Source organism: Monomorium pharaonis, chromosome 9, assembly GCF_013373865.1.
Source record: "Monomorium pharaonis isolate MP-MQ-018 chromosome 9, ASM1337386v2, whole genome shotgun sequence".
Lineage (NCBI taxonomy): Eukaryota > Metazoa > Arthropoda > Insecta > Hymenoptera > Formicidae > Monomorium > Monomorium pharaonis.
Window position 1 is genome coordinate 20,655,871 of NC_050475.1, and position 15,853 is coordinate 20,671,723.

Sequence of the window (15,853 nt, forward strand, 5' to 3'; positions counted from 1 at the left end):
CGAAGGCTAACGAATTGCAAAAGTGTGCCGCCTTCGTGCGATGGACGTGGGCGAGAAACATCGGTCTGTACGCGGGCATCTCGATGACCCTTGCAGTCTACGTCTGTAATAGGAAACCCAAGATCGTAAGAAATTGTCCAGTTATGGTCAAATATCCCTCTTCCTCCATTTACTGTTCTGCTACCTGAAAAAAAAAACGGAAAAGTGAAATTTTCAGGGAATTCATTTCACATTCTTGAAAATCAGAGATTTCGTGGAATTTTATTGATGTATTCGGAAACACTTTTGGAATTTTACTTTTGAATTTAAATTCTGTTTTTTTTTTCTGACAAAATTGATTCTTGGATTATTTCTTAAATGCAAAATGTCGACAATCGATTAGTATTAAATATTAGTAATAATTATAGTATGCACATGCATGTATCTTTATGATGTTTCTTGTGTGACTCGTGAACTTTTATGAAAGAATTAATAAACAATAGAAGACATCGTTTTAAATTAGCGTGGTGTGTTTAATCATATTTCGAATTCTGCATCTTCGATAAGTTTTAGATCCGTGTACCACGGATAACTTGTTAAATATCCAATTATTTAGTTATATTTAATTATAATTATAATTATTATAGTACTTTTCTCAAATTTAATATTTAATTTGACCCGTTCTCACAAACTTTATTAATATTTAAATATTAAGTAGCTTTTCTTTGTAACTGTTAACGAACGTTAAGAAATAATATAATAAAATACATTAATTTTAAAGTTGCCTTTTAACAATTCTTGAGTTTTACCAAGAACTTTCAATAAAATTTCTAGGGAAATAATAATGGACCGGCGGGTGGTCCTCAAACGAGGCCCTACATCTGGCACTCAGACCGAGCCCAAAAGAAATCTTTGACAAAATTTGAGTAAACATTACGATTGGTCGATTTCCTACGACTTTTAATTCCTGCCCCTCCTATAATAATCTCCCGGACTTGAGAGAGAGAATCGCGACTCTTTCGGAGTCCGCGCGACGTATCGTATGAATCGTATCCCGCGGACTCTCGCGCCGAAAATGTTGCACAACGAAATCGACGCGACGCGGCGCAGCGCGACGCACGTGGGTGTTGGTTGGCTCGTGTGGCGCGCACGAGTTTGACCTGACGGCGAAACTCGGCCAAGCTGCAGACGACACGCGCACATGATGCAAACGAGCGCCGTTCTTTCGATACCGTTCCTCCGATCGGGCGAGTGCGCTCGTCTTCCCACTGTTTACCCTCCGTTTCGCCACGACCGGAAATTCCAGCAGCTCGAAAAGATGTTTTTCGCATACAAAGTTTTTAAAGATGAAGGAACGATGTACCTGTAATTAGAGATGCGACGATTTTTTTTTGCGGTTTTGCCAGCACCGTTACCTTTTTTCTTGAATCATAACCCAAACGAATTGTTATTCGTGGAAATCGAATTTGTAATTAAATATTTATTTATGAAATATTTATGTAGGAAAAGAGCAGGGAATGCTTTTTTATTTTTAACGTTGGACTTAATTTAAGTAATCTGTTTGAAATTTGTTTCTCTTTATTAATTTGTGAAATTTTGGTGGAATGTGATATTTAATAGTGAAATTAAGAAAATAATTATTAAATTATTACGTAAATAGTTACGTAAACGTGCAAAAGTTTTTACTTACGCAAGTTGTAGAAAAATGCATTTTTACATAATATGAATAAATAAATTACATATTGTGTACATTTATAAATAGTGTAATATTCAGTTTCTTCAATTTAACTCAATAATTTCAAGTGTTGTATTAATAGCAAAAATTACAATAGTTATAATATTTAATATTTTAGATGTTTTATATTTTATATAATAAAACATTTGTGTAATTCTTCTTATGCCCTGTAAAATTCCATTAATGCGCGATAAAAAGTCGACATTACATGAAATTACATATAATTTAAAATGGTGTTTGCAATATTAAATAATACGGGATTAAAATCGTGCTTATAATACAAAATTACACACAATTCAAAATGTAAGATAAAAATCGCGATATGTATCACGTTTACTGCGATTCTTAAGGAAGATAGTAATGCATAATGTTGTAAATCGCACATCTTTGTCAGTAATCTGCAAAATTGCGCTTTCTTTTAAATTGAAGCGTATATATTTTTCTTGCAAAACCCCTTCGTCATTCTGTAATGCAAATGTAGTCGTTAAGACAAGATTATTAGGTAAGAAAAGTGAATGCCTTACGACTTACGAGACATTTTTTTTTCTTTCGATATGCTTTAAGATATGAAACATGAAATATTTACGTAAAATGTTCTCCTTTTAATAATCTTGTCTCAATAGTTTATAATATGCCATAAAATGCCAAAAGAAAAATCGATTGGCGTAAAAAAAGCGCTTAGCTACATATATTTGAAAAGTGCAACATTGCATATCGCAAATAGATATTTGCGCTTGTGAAACAAGTAATATAGAAGAATCATAGAAAGTTGAATCTTATTACGTCCTTTTTTTCCTCTTTCCGCTCTACTTTGAATTATTAAGAGAAATATTGTACTTGCTAAATAAAAATCACTGTTCAATATTTCACAATTCGTGGAACATGTGTAGGACGCGGGATATTTGATAAATGTTGAGCCTCGCATAATACTTCCGCGATAATGTCATATCGATTCGAAGTATTCATTATTGAAATAATCGCAAATTGTAGAGCACGCATATATCCAGAAAGGACATCGAGATGCGAGTATGCGAGAGTAAAAGCAGCCGACATTTTAATCAGTCAAAGCTTCTTGCCGTTAATTATAATATCGTTATTTTATGCAAATTAATGCGGAAGTATTAAAGAATTTTTATTAACGATATCGTGCACGAGGTGCAATACTACTTTGTATTCTTATTTCCGTCGATAACTTTAGAGTAGCCATTTAACATACAGCGGCCCTCAAAAAATTACACTCTACCTTGCGCAGCGTATAATTATTCATCGATACGTGGACGGTAACTAATTGACGACGATTACTTACGTTCATTTTTAAGAGAAAAGTCAAGGAGAGACCGTCTCTCCCCTCCTCCGGTAGAAAGAAAGTTATTCCATTTGTCGCGATCGTTTGTCCATGTCGATGACGATCGAGCGACGCCGAGCGAGGGCGAGGAAGGAAGCGGGGAGGGAGAATTATAATTCTACGCGTCGGTTTATCGTATGATAAATGACCTTCGATCGCGAGATGGAGACATCGCATCGGTGAATGCATCGGTAGTCCGTTCTGCGTCTCGTTGTGGTGGCGATTACGCACTTTTGAGAAACACACGCGCGCGCGCGGGGCAGCTCTGACGCGCGTACTGAAAATATATCATTTGGCTCGCGGCGGCGCGTTCCACATTGTACCGCGCGCGTTGTACGCGTGCCGAATCGTGTCGTCGAATAATAACGAGCAGGCTCGGCCAAGCTCTTAATGCGCAGCGTTCTAAGGGAAGCGGATTGCAACGCGAGATTCTTTTTCTCTCTTTATGTTCAGGTGACGTGACGTCAGAGTGTCAATTGAGTAAAAAATTACCGATGACGACGAGGGCGGCTGCGTAATCGGAGCACAAAGCAACTCTTTTGTGTTATGAATCGACGCGTCGTAACTTCCCGATTGCACTTATTTCTTAACGCACACCTTTGTTTTCTCTTACTACATTAGGTCGTTCGCGTTCGTCATTCATTTTCGTCATTTTTCGAGCGTATGAAAATTATTAAGTAACTCTTACATATACTTTAACATCTTTAAAAAGTATTCGTAGTTTGTTTATTATAAAGATGAATATGTTAGAAAATGCAAATATTATGTAACACAAATATCATGTAAAAAAATTAGCACAGAAAACATAATTAGAAAACAAATTATGAAAGTATATTTTTTTAGTTAACGTTTATAACATGTCGATGTATATTTTATTCATTTATCTTAGAATTTATGTTTCATAACTCTATTACTTTTATTTTTGCATTCATTTACTCGAAAATTGTATTATTTTAACACTGATAAATATTAATTTAACACAAAATATTTAAGTAATAGAATCACATTATGTTAAATTAATACGAGTATTAGCGCTGCTGTTTACTCATTGCACATGTCTGATTAATGATGTCAGAGGCGAAAATACATCCGGAAAATTCTTGGACCGTACCCTAAAATAGAAATGTTTATCAATAAAATATTATTTGCGATGAATAGGATAGGACTTGCAAAATTTATCGAAAACTTCCTTTTTGTTTAGGTGACCAGTAAATAATCCATATATGTTGCATTGAATTGTGTCTTATAATCAAAGACAACATCAAGATGTCAAATTCAAATATCATTTACTTTGACACAAAATTATATTTTATGGCAATTTTAACAATTATTTTAAATATAAAAACATTGCACTAAAGTGAAAAATAACGTCGTACGTTGCAAGAATATTTTAGATGTGTCATTCTTCATGCATATATTGTATATGCATATTATGTACATATTTTGTGTTGATATATGGAGTGTGGTCTTTTTTTTTTCGCTTTTGATAAAGTCATTACTGCAAGGATCTGCAGTAAAAAGAGAACACAAATCAACAAAGGCTACAAAAACTTTGACAAACATCGATTTTAATATAAACACAAAACATTTGTCTGTACCATCCCTTCTCCATCTATGTCGAAACGCTCGTTGATCTCGGTAGATCAAGATGGCAAAATGTAGAGACGGTCATCGGCCCCGTTTGTCGCCGACAATTAATGATCTGTGTCAATTCGATTCCGCCTCGATTTGCTCTTATATTGTCCGCATCTGCTTAATAACCGCGCGATTCGAGCGTGAACAAATACGAATAAATACGCCGCGCGGTCTGCTCGCGATTGAGCCCAGAGTCGTCGAGCACCAGGCGATTCTCCTAATGGCAACGTGGCATCTGTAGAAAAAAAAACACCAGCCACGTTCGCGTATCTCCGCTTGGTTACCTTCGCTTTGTTTACGTTAGTCGATAAGGACTATCTGCTGCACACCGCGCGAATGAAACACACGCGAGCCAACTTCGCATTCAGCGTGGGTCGATGCAAAGCGTATTCGGTCGTGTTACTCTTCCCGCGTAAAGCACATCTCCGACGAAAATTCGTGTAAAGTGCATACGGCTCCCGCAATTATCATAAAACCTAAACATTGAAGTTTCCTTCCGGCCACGTGAAATTATTTTAACGCACTTGCGCGTATAATTAAAAGACGACAATATTTCTTCGCAGTTGTGGCAATAATTAATAATACGTGTTTCATTCCTGCCAACAGCTGTTTAATCAATCAAAAGTGTGTTCTTTAGAATTTTTTTTTAACAGGATCTCGTTTCCGAGAAAGGTACACACAGAAAAATATCGTTCCACAATACTGAGAAAAGCAATTAGTCATTTTTTTAGTTTTATTTTGTTTTATGAAACAGTTATCTTTGCAAAGAATATCTTCTTGATGAATAGTCTCAAAATACACTTCATCATTCACTTGAAATAAACTTCTGCGTAGAAAAATATGTACTTAAATTAAGTTTTATTTATTTTTTAAATAATCTGTAAAATCGTAAGTTTGTCGTAAGTATAAAATTTTTTAAATATTCTAAATTTTAGTAATGTAATACTTTATTCTAGAATATTAATTAAAATAAAAATTTGATTCACTCATTATTTAATAATTCTTCAAAAGAAAATAAAATCTTTTTGTCAAGTATACAATAATGAGTTTTCTAAAATTGTGACAAATATATTTCAAGACTATTATCAAGAGAGAAAATGCACTAAAAAATTATGTAAAATTACACAAAAAAAATTTATAGTGGAAATATATAGAAGTTTTTACTATTTTTATTTCTCTGTGTGCAAACGTAACTTTTCCTTTAATACAAGGACATATTTGCACAATTAAATTATTTAAAAATTTTATATACTTCACTATCAATTGTGTAAGCTGCATATTACTTAATTATACACATTTTTTTTCACAGTGCATTTTTTATTACAGATAAATCTTATCTATTAAAAGAAGAAAGTAAATTGGGCAATCGCTTTTCTTGGCAGTGGAATTGCTATTTTTCCGTGTGGCCACTTTGAAAGTTGGAGGACTAAAAATATCCGCGTTCTCTCGAGAGTTTGGACGATCGTCAACGGGTAAACGAGTCTCACGCGCATCGTCCAGACTCGCCGTAAGGACCGCCCGTTAACACGCAAATAAATGCATAACTGCCGATTTAAAATTACAAGAGAAAGGAGGAGAGTTTCTCCTTTTTCTCCATTGTCTCTCCATAAAAAAAAACCCTGATTGATACCTCGAAGAAGCCGTGACGACGCGCCGCCGCCGTCGCGTGCACGAACGAGATATACGAGCCGCGCGGTGACGTCGTGCGTAACCGTCGACGACACGCAGTCTCGAGGCGCAACGAGGTTGAACGTGCTCTCCTCGCAGCAGTCAGCTGGTAGCGTCGGTAAGCCAGCCACGAGTGACTGGGCGCGATAATTCCGCGCTCGTTACGTACGTTTCCACGATGGTAGACGCGCGCGCCACGGCGGGCGCGCTGCAATCACTTTTTAAAAGCCTGACGTTTAAATCGCCCTCTCCGCTCCGGATTAAATTTTCGCTGAGGAAATGAAAACTGAGCGCGGATTGCGTAACGCGCGGGTCCGGGGACGATAATGTTTATGTGTTTTTTTTTTCTTCTACTCTCGCGCACGGAGATCTTACGCCGTCGTCCGTTGCTTTAAACTCCCAGGGTCAATTTGCCGCCGTATCGGGCGAGCGCGGTAATCCGAGCGCGACAGTTTTATTAATCGTCCAGCTAGTCGTCCTCTCGTAATTAATGCGCCGCGCGTCTCAGCTCTCTGCTCCGTTCCTCTCCGTCTCTCTCTCTCTCTCTCTCTCTCTCTCTCTCTCTCTCTCTCTCTCTTTCTTTCTCTCTTTTGCCTTTGCGGTCCTTATTCGTTATAGTTAACCTTGTGCGGAGTGTTAACGATGCCGCTCCGATTCCTCTTAAACGTTATTTGCGACCAATTTGTATTCCGAACGAATGGCGGAATCTTTAGAGGCTTTTTTAAAACGTCGTAAAAAGCGAGAATCGAGCGGCGATACGCGAGGGGGAGGGGGGGGGGATTGCGGGAGTTAAATATCGTCGTTAAATTAAAAACTATATCGCGTCAGATAAAACTCGGGAATGTAGCATTACGGGCGATTACGCAACCGCGCCTCATGCTGTACGCGATTACGTCGGTTTTTATCGCGTCTTCTTTTTTTTCCCTTTTCTTCTCGCGGGTTTTTTTTCCCCTCTTTCCTTCCCACGCCGCCACTCTCGACGCACTCACGCGAGCCGCGCGTGATTGACGGAGTGGCGGCGGTTTAATTATTCGCGCGCGGATTTTTCGAGACACGCGTGCACCACCGCGCGCCACTGTGCACTTGTTGAAGCAGGTACGCGAACGTCCGTCTGTTTTTTCAACTGGGAATTAATGACAGTACTTCATCACGCGTTGCGAGGTGTCCCCGCGCGCGATTGCGTCCTCACGCGCGTGGCGTTATTACAACGATCTCTATTACCGTGCGTGTCGAGATGTAGCTGAAGCTAGCAGCCAAACGTCGAGCGGCCAGGATCGAACGTCATATAAACGTTTTTAGGGGGCACTATTCAATCAAACGTTAAAAATTCCCTGGTTATGAGATTTTTAACGAACTTTTTGAAAAATTTGCATAGGGTTTAGTCATTATAAAACATAATCATTTGCGACAAGACTTGTAATTTACCAATTGTTATTAATTCTTTAAACTAATTTTTATCGTTTTTTGCACCTCACGCCTAAACGCAAAATACGATTTCCTCCAAATTTGGCTGGAAATATCTTTCCGTAACGTACAATCGACTGATCGATCATTTGCGAGCGGACGTGCATTTTCCTAATTGTTATAAATAATTAAAAAATTAATTTTGATCCTTTGTTGCGCCTCACGTCTAAACGTATGGTACGATTTCTTCCATATTTGGCTGGAAATATCTTTCCGTAACGTACAATCGACTGATCGATCATTCGCGAGCGGACGTGCATTTTCCTAATTGTTATAAATAATTAAAAAATTAATTTTGACCCTTTGTTGCGCCTCACGTCTAAACGCATGGTACGATTTTCTCCATATTTGGCTGGAAATATATTTCCGTAACGTACAATCGACTGATCGATCATTCGCGAGCGGACGTGCATTTTCCTAATTGTTATAAATAATTAAATAATTAATTTTGACCCTTTGTTGCGCCTCACGTCTAAACGCATGGTACGATTTTCTCCATATTTGGCTGGAAATATCTTTCCGTAACGTACAATCGATTGATCGATCATTCGCGAGCGGACGTGCATTTTTCTAATTGTTATAAATAATTAAAAAATTAATTTTGACCCTTTGTTGCGCCTCACGTCTAAACGCATGGTACGATTTTCTCCATATTTGGCTGGAAATATCTTTCCGTAACGTACAATCGACTAATCGATCATTCGCGAGCGGACGTGTATTTTCCTAATTGTTATAAATAATTAAAAAATTAATTTTGATTGTTTTTTGCGCCTCACGCCTAAACGCATGCGATATGAAAACGCACTTCTCCGCGGCAATTACCAATCGCAATTACGCGCTACGCTTACGAAGATCGGCTCCGTAATCAGCCTAACCGCCTTCGAACGCTCTGGCTTCTTTTTTGCCCAAAGGCGTGATATCGCCCTTGATTTTTTGAAGCGGAAAAGACTTTCCCAGCCCCTACGTGGAGGCTGGGAATGATATATATGCTCGGTGTGTTTGGCGTTTTTGTTTATCTCTCTCTCGAGAAAAGGCCCTTCACATCTAAAACTTTTATCTGATTGTACACACTCTGTTCGGAGGAAATTCTTAAGTTTTCTTATTTAAGATAAGAACTTGGCCAAATGTGGATAATAAGTTTCGAATTTTAATTTATGTATGTGATAGTTATTAACACAGTATTTCTGAATATTTTTAAAATTTTTGATTGTTAATAATTTTATTCAAACTGAGAAATAGTTTTTTATTTTATGTTGAGCCTCATACGGAATAGAGTTTTAAGTAACTTAATTGTGAATAAATTATATGAATTTTGAAAAATTACTTTTATAAAAAAGAATGTTTTAAGAACACTTAAAATTAAAAAGTAAAACTTTATCATATTTTGTGTTTATGAATTATTATAGATTAGGTTATGCAATTTTATTTAAATATGACATTGTACTAATGAAAATGTAGAAACAACACTTAATTATTACAATAATTATCAGAATTCATTTGTCTTTATTTTCATTTTTCTACGTCAGTATTTATTAATATTATAAGAAAACATTTTAAATAAAAAATTATCGTTTTTATTATTTTAATTTTGTTTATTATTTATTATTTTGAAGCCTTAATAAAACACGATTCATTTAGACAATTAATAATAAATAACCGAAAATGTATTTAAGTATCGATATAATTGTCATGCTAAGAATTATTAAGGAAGAGGTGGTAGAGAACGAAAGTTTCCAAGGAGTTTTTGTTCTTGCCAAAGATTCCAGGAATCTTTCTTCTTTGTTCGCAACATTCCGCAACGTCTAGAGAGCCACCGATCGCTCATGCGTAATTGACTTTTCTGTGCAGTGTCAGTCAGCTGATGGAGGCGATCGAGAGGGAATGTGGTGTAGTAGCGGCGCATCAGGTGCTGCTTATGAGCGGAGGCGAGTGCTTGGAACCGACTCAACGTGTGTGCTCGTACTCGGCTGGAACCGACACGAATCCGATTTATCTGTTCAGCAAGGCCGCCATTGAAAGCAGCCTACCGCCCACGCCGAATATAGATTACGGTTCCGGTGAGTAGCCTGCACGCTTATTCGTTTTCTTCACCCGCGATTTCTTATCGGATGAAATACGATGCGTTTCTAATACAACACGCCAATAATTCTTACGTAATTATGTTAATGCAACTCGCGAGTATAATTAATAGGATAATAATCTTCTCGCAACGAAATATCCTTCCTTCTTTATTAACGGGAAAAAATTATCTGCGTCAATTTATCGTTTTTTACGCGAAACAATGTGACGGAAGATAAATAATATTGTTAATGACATGTAAACGATCATGTTTTTTGTAAGTTATTTGGTATCTATTGTAATTTGTACGTGAAGCAATATTTACACTGGGCTGTATCTCGGGATGAACCGGTTCTTCCCGTGGCGCGATAAATTCGTGAACTCTCGAGTGCCCGATAGCGTATCATTAGGTTCTTATGGCTTAATTCCGATATTGCGAATCCGAATGACTAATTTCCAGCGAGGGCGAGAAGATTTCCATTACTCGCGCGGTTCGTCAGCATATATAGTCTTGCCGGAAGGATGACATCAATGAGATCCTTATCACTGATGTTCCTGGCATAGAAAGAACGTTTTGTTAAAGTATTTAAAAACTTGACTACATACAAATCTTGAAAAAATTTTATTGAACCGTCGAAATAATTATAACAGTACATAATGTGCAATGCTACAACAAATATTGGCATTCTATAGTATCTCACATAATTATTTCGATGATCTACGGCATAAAAAATTTGCGTAAAATTACATCTATTATAGTGGGCCTCAAAATTACCTACTATAATACAATTTTTTACAGTGTATGATGATCAGAATTATTTTCACATCTGCATCCAATTAAATCCTTAGAGTTTCTTGTTCAAATCCGTTCCTTTTTTTTACTTAATTGTAGAGCAAGGAATCAGATCAGACGAAAAATTAGTCGCCGACTCCAAGTTTATATCCAAGAATATTAAGTTTTAGTATGCGTCGTAAATCTTTTTTATTTTTGCACCTCGTGCTGGAGGAGATTAAGGAAAAACGTCACGCGATGTTTTCTCTCGACAGAGACGCGCTCCCGCTTTCATCCCGTTACCCTTAATTCCCGAGCGTTTAGTTAGGCTCGGCGATACGCGCCTCGTCCTATTTTATGCTTTCTTTTAGTCTCCTCTTTGTGTTTCGTCCCGTTACTTCGCGCCGCGCCTCGCTTCATTACCGCGCTCGTTCTCTCTTTCTCCCCGATCGTACGATCGAGACGCGAGCTGTGATTTAACAGCACATATATATTTCTTGCGTTGAGCCCGCGTGTTTCTAGACCGTGATTCGACCGCAAATCACACCTATCGCGAAACCAATACGTACCGTCTCGAGCGATCTGGCCGTAGATCAGCAAGCGACTTTTTCCAAGAGTAAGAATTTAATTTATTAGCAGAAACTTCGTATAAATCATACCGATAAATTTCTTTTTGTTTCACACATCGAATTTATGTCGCAATTTATTATGTGTGGTGATAAGGACAACTTGGCAACCTATCAAATATTATGATTAGGTTGGTGGTCTTTTCTCGATTTTAATTGCATCACATTTTGTATTTTAAAATATAAAACGTACATAGTAGATATTGATAAACCAGAAAAAAAATTCCTTGAAATATTATATTGTCTTACGGCTATCATGAATTTTACAAGGAAATTCTTTTTGTGTAAAAAATATCCGGATTGTTCTTTCAACGACTTTACATTAATATTTTTGCATGCAAAATGATCGAAAAATAGAAGGTAAATAATTGCTTTATGTAAAGAAATATTAAAAGAAAAAATTAAAGAGCTTTATATATTTTGAATATTATTTTATTCGACATAAACAATCTGTCTTTAAATTATGCCGTTTTTATTAAATCCCTCCTTTTCATAGATATTAACATTTAATGAGAGTCAAGATGATAATTCGAATATTTTGCTCTTTGCATAATAGCATAAGAGCCCCGTTACATTTGACTGCTGCGAACAATATGCAATTCAACAGACGCGCATTTTTGCTCATTATAATCGTTTTTGCACCTTCTTCGGTAAATCTGCGTCTCCATTTTATAACGACCGCAGGAGCGATAATCGTGCAAAAGGCGGTAGATTTATTCCGGTTTAATTACACCTTCGAGTATCCTTGATGTTTTCCGCGCGCTAACACGTGTCACGTCCAGCGCACGACGATTCCGGCGCGAGAGCGGCAAAATAAGTGGGAGATATGAGAAGGACTTGATTATTTATCCCCGTTAGGCCGCTAATTGGCATCAGAATGTAGAACGACAACGCGTTATATGCATCCGATAGAATCTCTCCGTTTCGCGAAAAAAAAAAAAAAGAACTTTGTCGCCGTCGCCGCCGTGATCAACCATTCGACCTGATTCTGTTATCCACGGGATAACCGTCTGGTTCCCGGTCCGCGCGCGCGCACGAGAGCAATTGCATCTCGGCGACGTGACATCGAGAGAGCGTCATCAAGTTCCCGTTGCATAGAACGCGAAACTAGGCCGTCCGTCGCTCGGCGTGCGGCGTGACGCTTTTCCGCGGAGTCGCAAAAATAGAGTCAATCGGCGATGCTTCCCGAACATCCGAGGCGCAGATCAACAGGCTCTGTCGAACGCGCAGCGACAGAGTGCATCGGCGTAGTCGAGTGCATTCTCTCTCTTTCTCTCTCTCTCTCTCTCTCTCTCTTTCTCTTTCTCTCTCGCGCACGCTGAGACATTCGTTGAATTATGGCCAGCGTACTATAGTCAATTGAATTACGGGCGAAGGTAATTCAAGGAGTGGACATTTACGAGTCCACGGGGTTTACGCAACGAGCGAATGGAAGATGTGAACCTTTATCACTGCGACTCCGGACTGTCAACGTTACGAACCTCGACCCGCATTAAATGATAGTGGATCGTTATGTTCGCCTCCGCCGAAGGAGTTTGCTGATTCCCCGAGTTATTAAAAATTTATCGAGAGGCATTATATCTCGAGATGCGCGACTTCGATCGGGCATTAAATTAAACTTTAGGAGAATCAACGCCGGAAAGGCGACATTGAATCGTTATTTGGGAACGCCGCGAATAGAACGGAACCTGTTTATCGGTAATCGAAGACGTTGAACGTGACGTTGGAATTGTCAGCTGATTAGAAACGCGAGAGAGGGGAAGAGAGAGAGAGAGAAAGAGAAAGAGAGAGAGCTTCTGTCATTGATCGTGAAGAACGTGGAACATGACGAAAGTATGGGCTGCTTAACGCTAGACAGACCCGCGACACTATTTCTTCAACGATGAGTGATTGATTCTCGAAACGAGAAAGACACTTTTGTTATCTTTCCTTATTATCCATACTTTCAACATCGCGCAATTGTCGCCCGAAAGAATTAAAAGAAAAGCTACTGTCAAATAATTTGAAAAATTTTTTTAACAAAATATCTATATATATCAAATAGAATAATAACTTATTCTCAAAATTTTATCAGGTATTTTTGTATTATGCGAATAGATTGACTTCCTTAAAAATCCAACTGGCTCCTCCGATTAAGAATGACTTCCGCGATTAATTGAATCTCGTTTGCGAGCGAAATTACACATTTGCCGCGAGACGTTATCTTCGGGATCGCGATATTTCGCAAGGCTATTAGATATTATGCCGTCTGCCATTATTATCTTCGGCTTGCGAGCTTCGCGCTGACCTTGATCAAAGTTTTATCACAGGCAAAACTGTGTGAGTCTTCCTCTTTGCGTTTCGTTATCAGTTATTTCTGGAGTGGGGGGGGGGTGATATATTTTTATAAAATCTGCGGGATCGCGGACAAGTCAGATAGAACGAGCAGCCGGCTGAGAAACAAACTGCAACGGATAATATTTACGTTGAATTACGAGATATTTATAATCGGGTGGGATTAAAATGTCGCAACGGTATGAAGATATAATCAATATATCTTCTGCGACTGCCTCTCGCGCGTTTATGTCGCACGTTACGAACCTTATTGGTACACACTTACTTCCCTGCTATCCATAAATACGTTCCTAAATATACGCGCATTGTAATTATCTGCCCGCGTGTGACGCGATACGTCTTCCTCCTTTAATAACCGTACGGCACGTAGTCTCGTTTGCGAGATACGATATCGCGTCATACTGCAAAAAAAAGGAATTACACCTACGATATCGCGTGGCAAGGAGGAGATACATTCGCACGGAGCCGACTCGGCGATAGCCTCGCATTCGGAGTCGACGATCTGGCGCAAATCACGCCGCAACACAGATTTCAGAGAAAACTGACATTGCCGATGATCAATGAGCAAAAGAAAAGTCTCCCCGTCGGCCGCCGCATATCGATAATAACTACGCGCCGACGGAAAGTTTCACAACGTTGCACAAAACTTGGTAACTTGACGTTCGAAAGTAACCGAGCGATTCTCCCACGTGAATATCAACGATGACGTTTACCGTATCTTCATCATCTCTTCTTACGTTTCGAAAAAGAGGGAACAATTCTCGCAGTCAGCTTGCAAAATTTATACTTCGATGTTAGACTCGCCGTCCCGAGAGAACACCAGGTTAAACCGGGAGAATGGTCACCGTGACCCAAGCAAGCTATTGCGTTTTCATCCTGTACACGTGCGTGTGCCAAGTGCATGTAAAGTCGATACCGTAGCTAGGGGGGTTCGTCAGGGGTTACCGCACGGGGCGGTTTTTCATTCCTGATTTCCAGGAAAATGTTTCAAACGGACGGCGAGGTAAAGAAATATACCCGACGTACATAATACTTTTTTCTTCCTTTCACCGATGCCATTTCGAACTTATAATAAACTGAAAATTATTTTACTTTATTATCTGAATAGATACTTGACAGTGTGATAACAGAAAAACACATACGTTTTGCATTGCCGAGAAATATTTGAAAAAATTTCGTTATCTTGATTTTTCAAAGATTACAACGATGATTCAACGGGATGTTTATTAGTGGAAAGAACCGAGAAAACCTGCGGTTTTTAACAAATTGATTTATTTTTTAAATTTATTATTTGAAAAAAAAAAAATAGTGACAATGGAAGTTAAAATGCATCGCTTTAAATTGGCGTTAATGAAATTTTTGAATTTAAGTAAGCTAAATCTGTGCTACAGCAAACAGATCGTTACTTTATTTGTTTATATGACTTCTTTTTAGTACCATCTGAAAGTTAATACTGAAAACTCAAGTGGTTTTTGTGATTGCACATGATTAATTAACGATATAATAAAATTAATTTATTCCAAAGCTATATTAAATAGTTTCTTTAATCCTGAAATTTTTAGTAAAATTTTTGGGGAAAATTTGGGACTTTTTTTTATAAAATTTGAGAAAACTTTCTGCTCAACGATACAGAAGTGAGTTTCTCTACCTATTATTTAAAATTAAATATCTCTTGTTTTACATAGGTGCAAAGCTACAATTTGAAAATTAGTAGATAATTGGCTTGTGGCCATTCTACATTTTGCATCGCGAGAAAGTTAACTTTCCCGGGAACGTACATCGGAAGGATACAATTGAGTTAGCAGTTAGTGACATTTTACATACATTTTCCCACAATATTAAATTAATAACGGCACAATAATCGGCGGACTTAAATCGCTCGTGCATTAGGAGAGAGTATATTAGTATCGTTAGCATCGTAAAGGAATTGCGTGCCGACTTAAGGGCGAAATTGTTCAGGTAATGTCCGGGAATTTTGTTGAAGCGATAAAGCACGAAACACACGTTGGGGAACGTTCTCGCGCGTCCGACCTGGTCGAGAGGAGGCGGTCGATGGAAACCTCCGGCAGTACAGCGAGCGAGCGAGAGAGAGAGAGAGAGAGAGAAACATCGAACAGAACCGCGGAAAGCGGCAATAGCACAGTGTGCACGCGTACGAACTTGGCCGTATCTGTGTGCACACACGACGGGGATTACCGTAATTGCATACATACATTGCTGCATCGAGCGATGACATT

The 15,853-nt window shown here is 38.3% G+C and overlaps 1 protein-coding gene across 2 annotated transcripts in view; it reads left to right on the plus strand.

Annotated features, from left to right (window-relative positions):
- Window positions 1-15,853, plus strand: part of LOC105831129 (RB1-inducible coiled-coil protein 1) — a 34,490-nt gene that overhangs the window by 3,117 nt on the left and 15,520 nt on the right. For both annotated transcript variants that reach the window (XM_036292376.1, XM_036292377.1), the window contains exon 2: window positions 9,675-9,883. In XM_036292376.1, coding sequence (XP_036148269.1) covers window positions 9,675-9,883 — 209 coding nt within the window. The remainder of the gene's footprint in view (window positions 1-9,674; window positions 9,884-15,853) is intronic.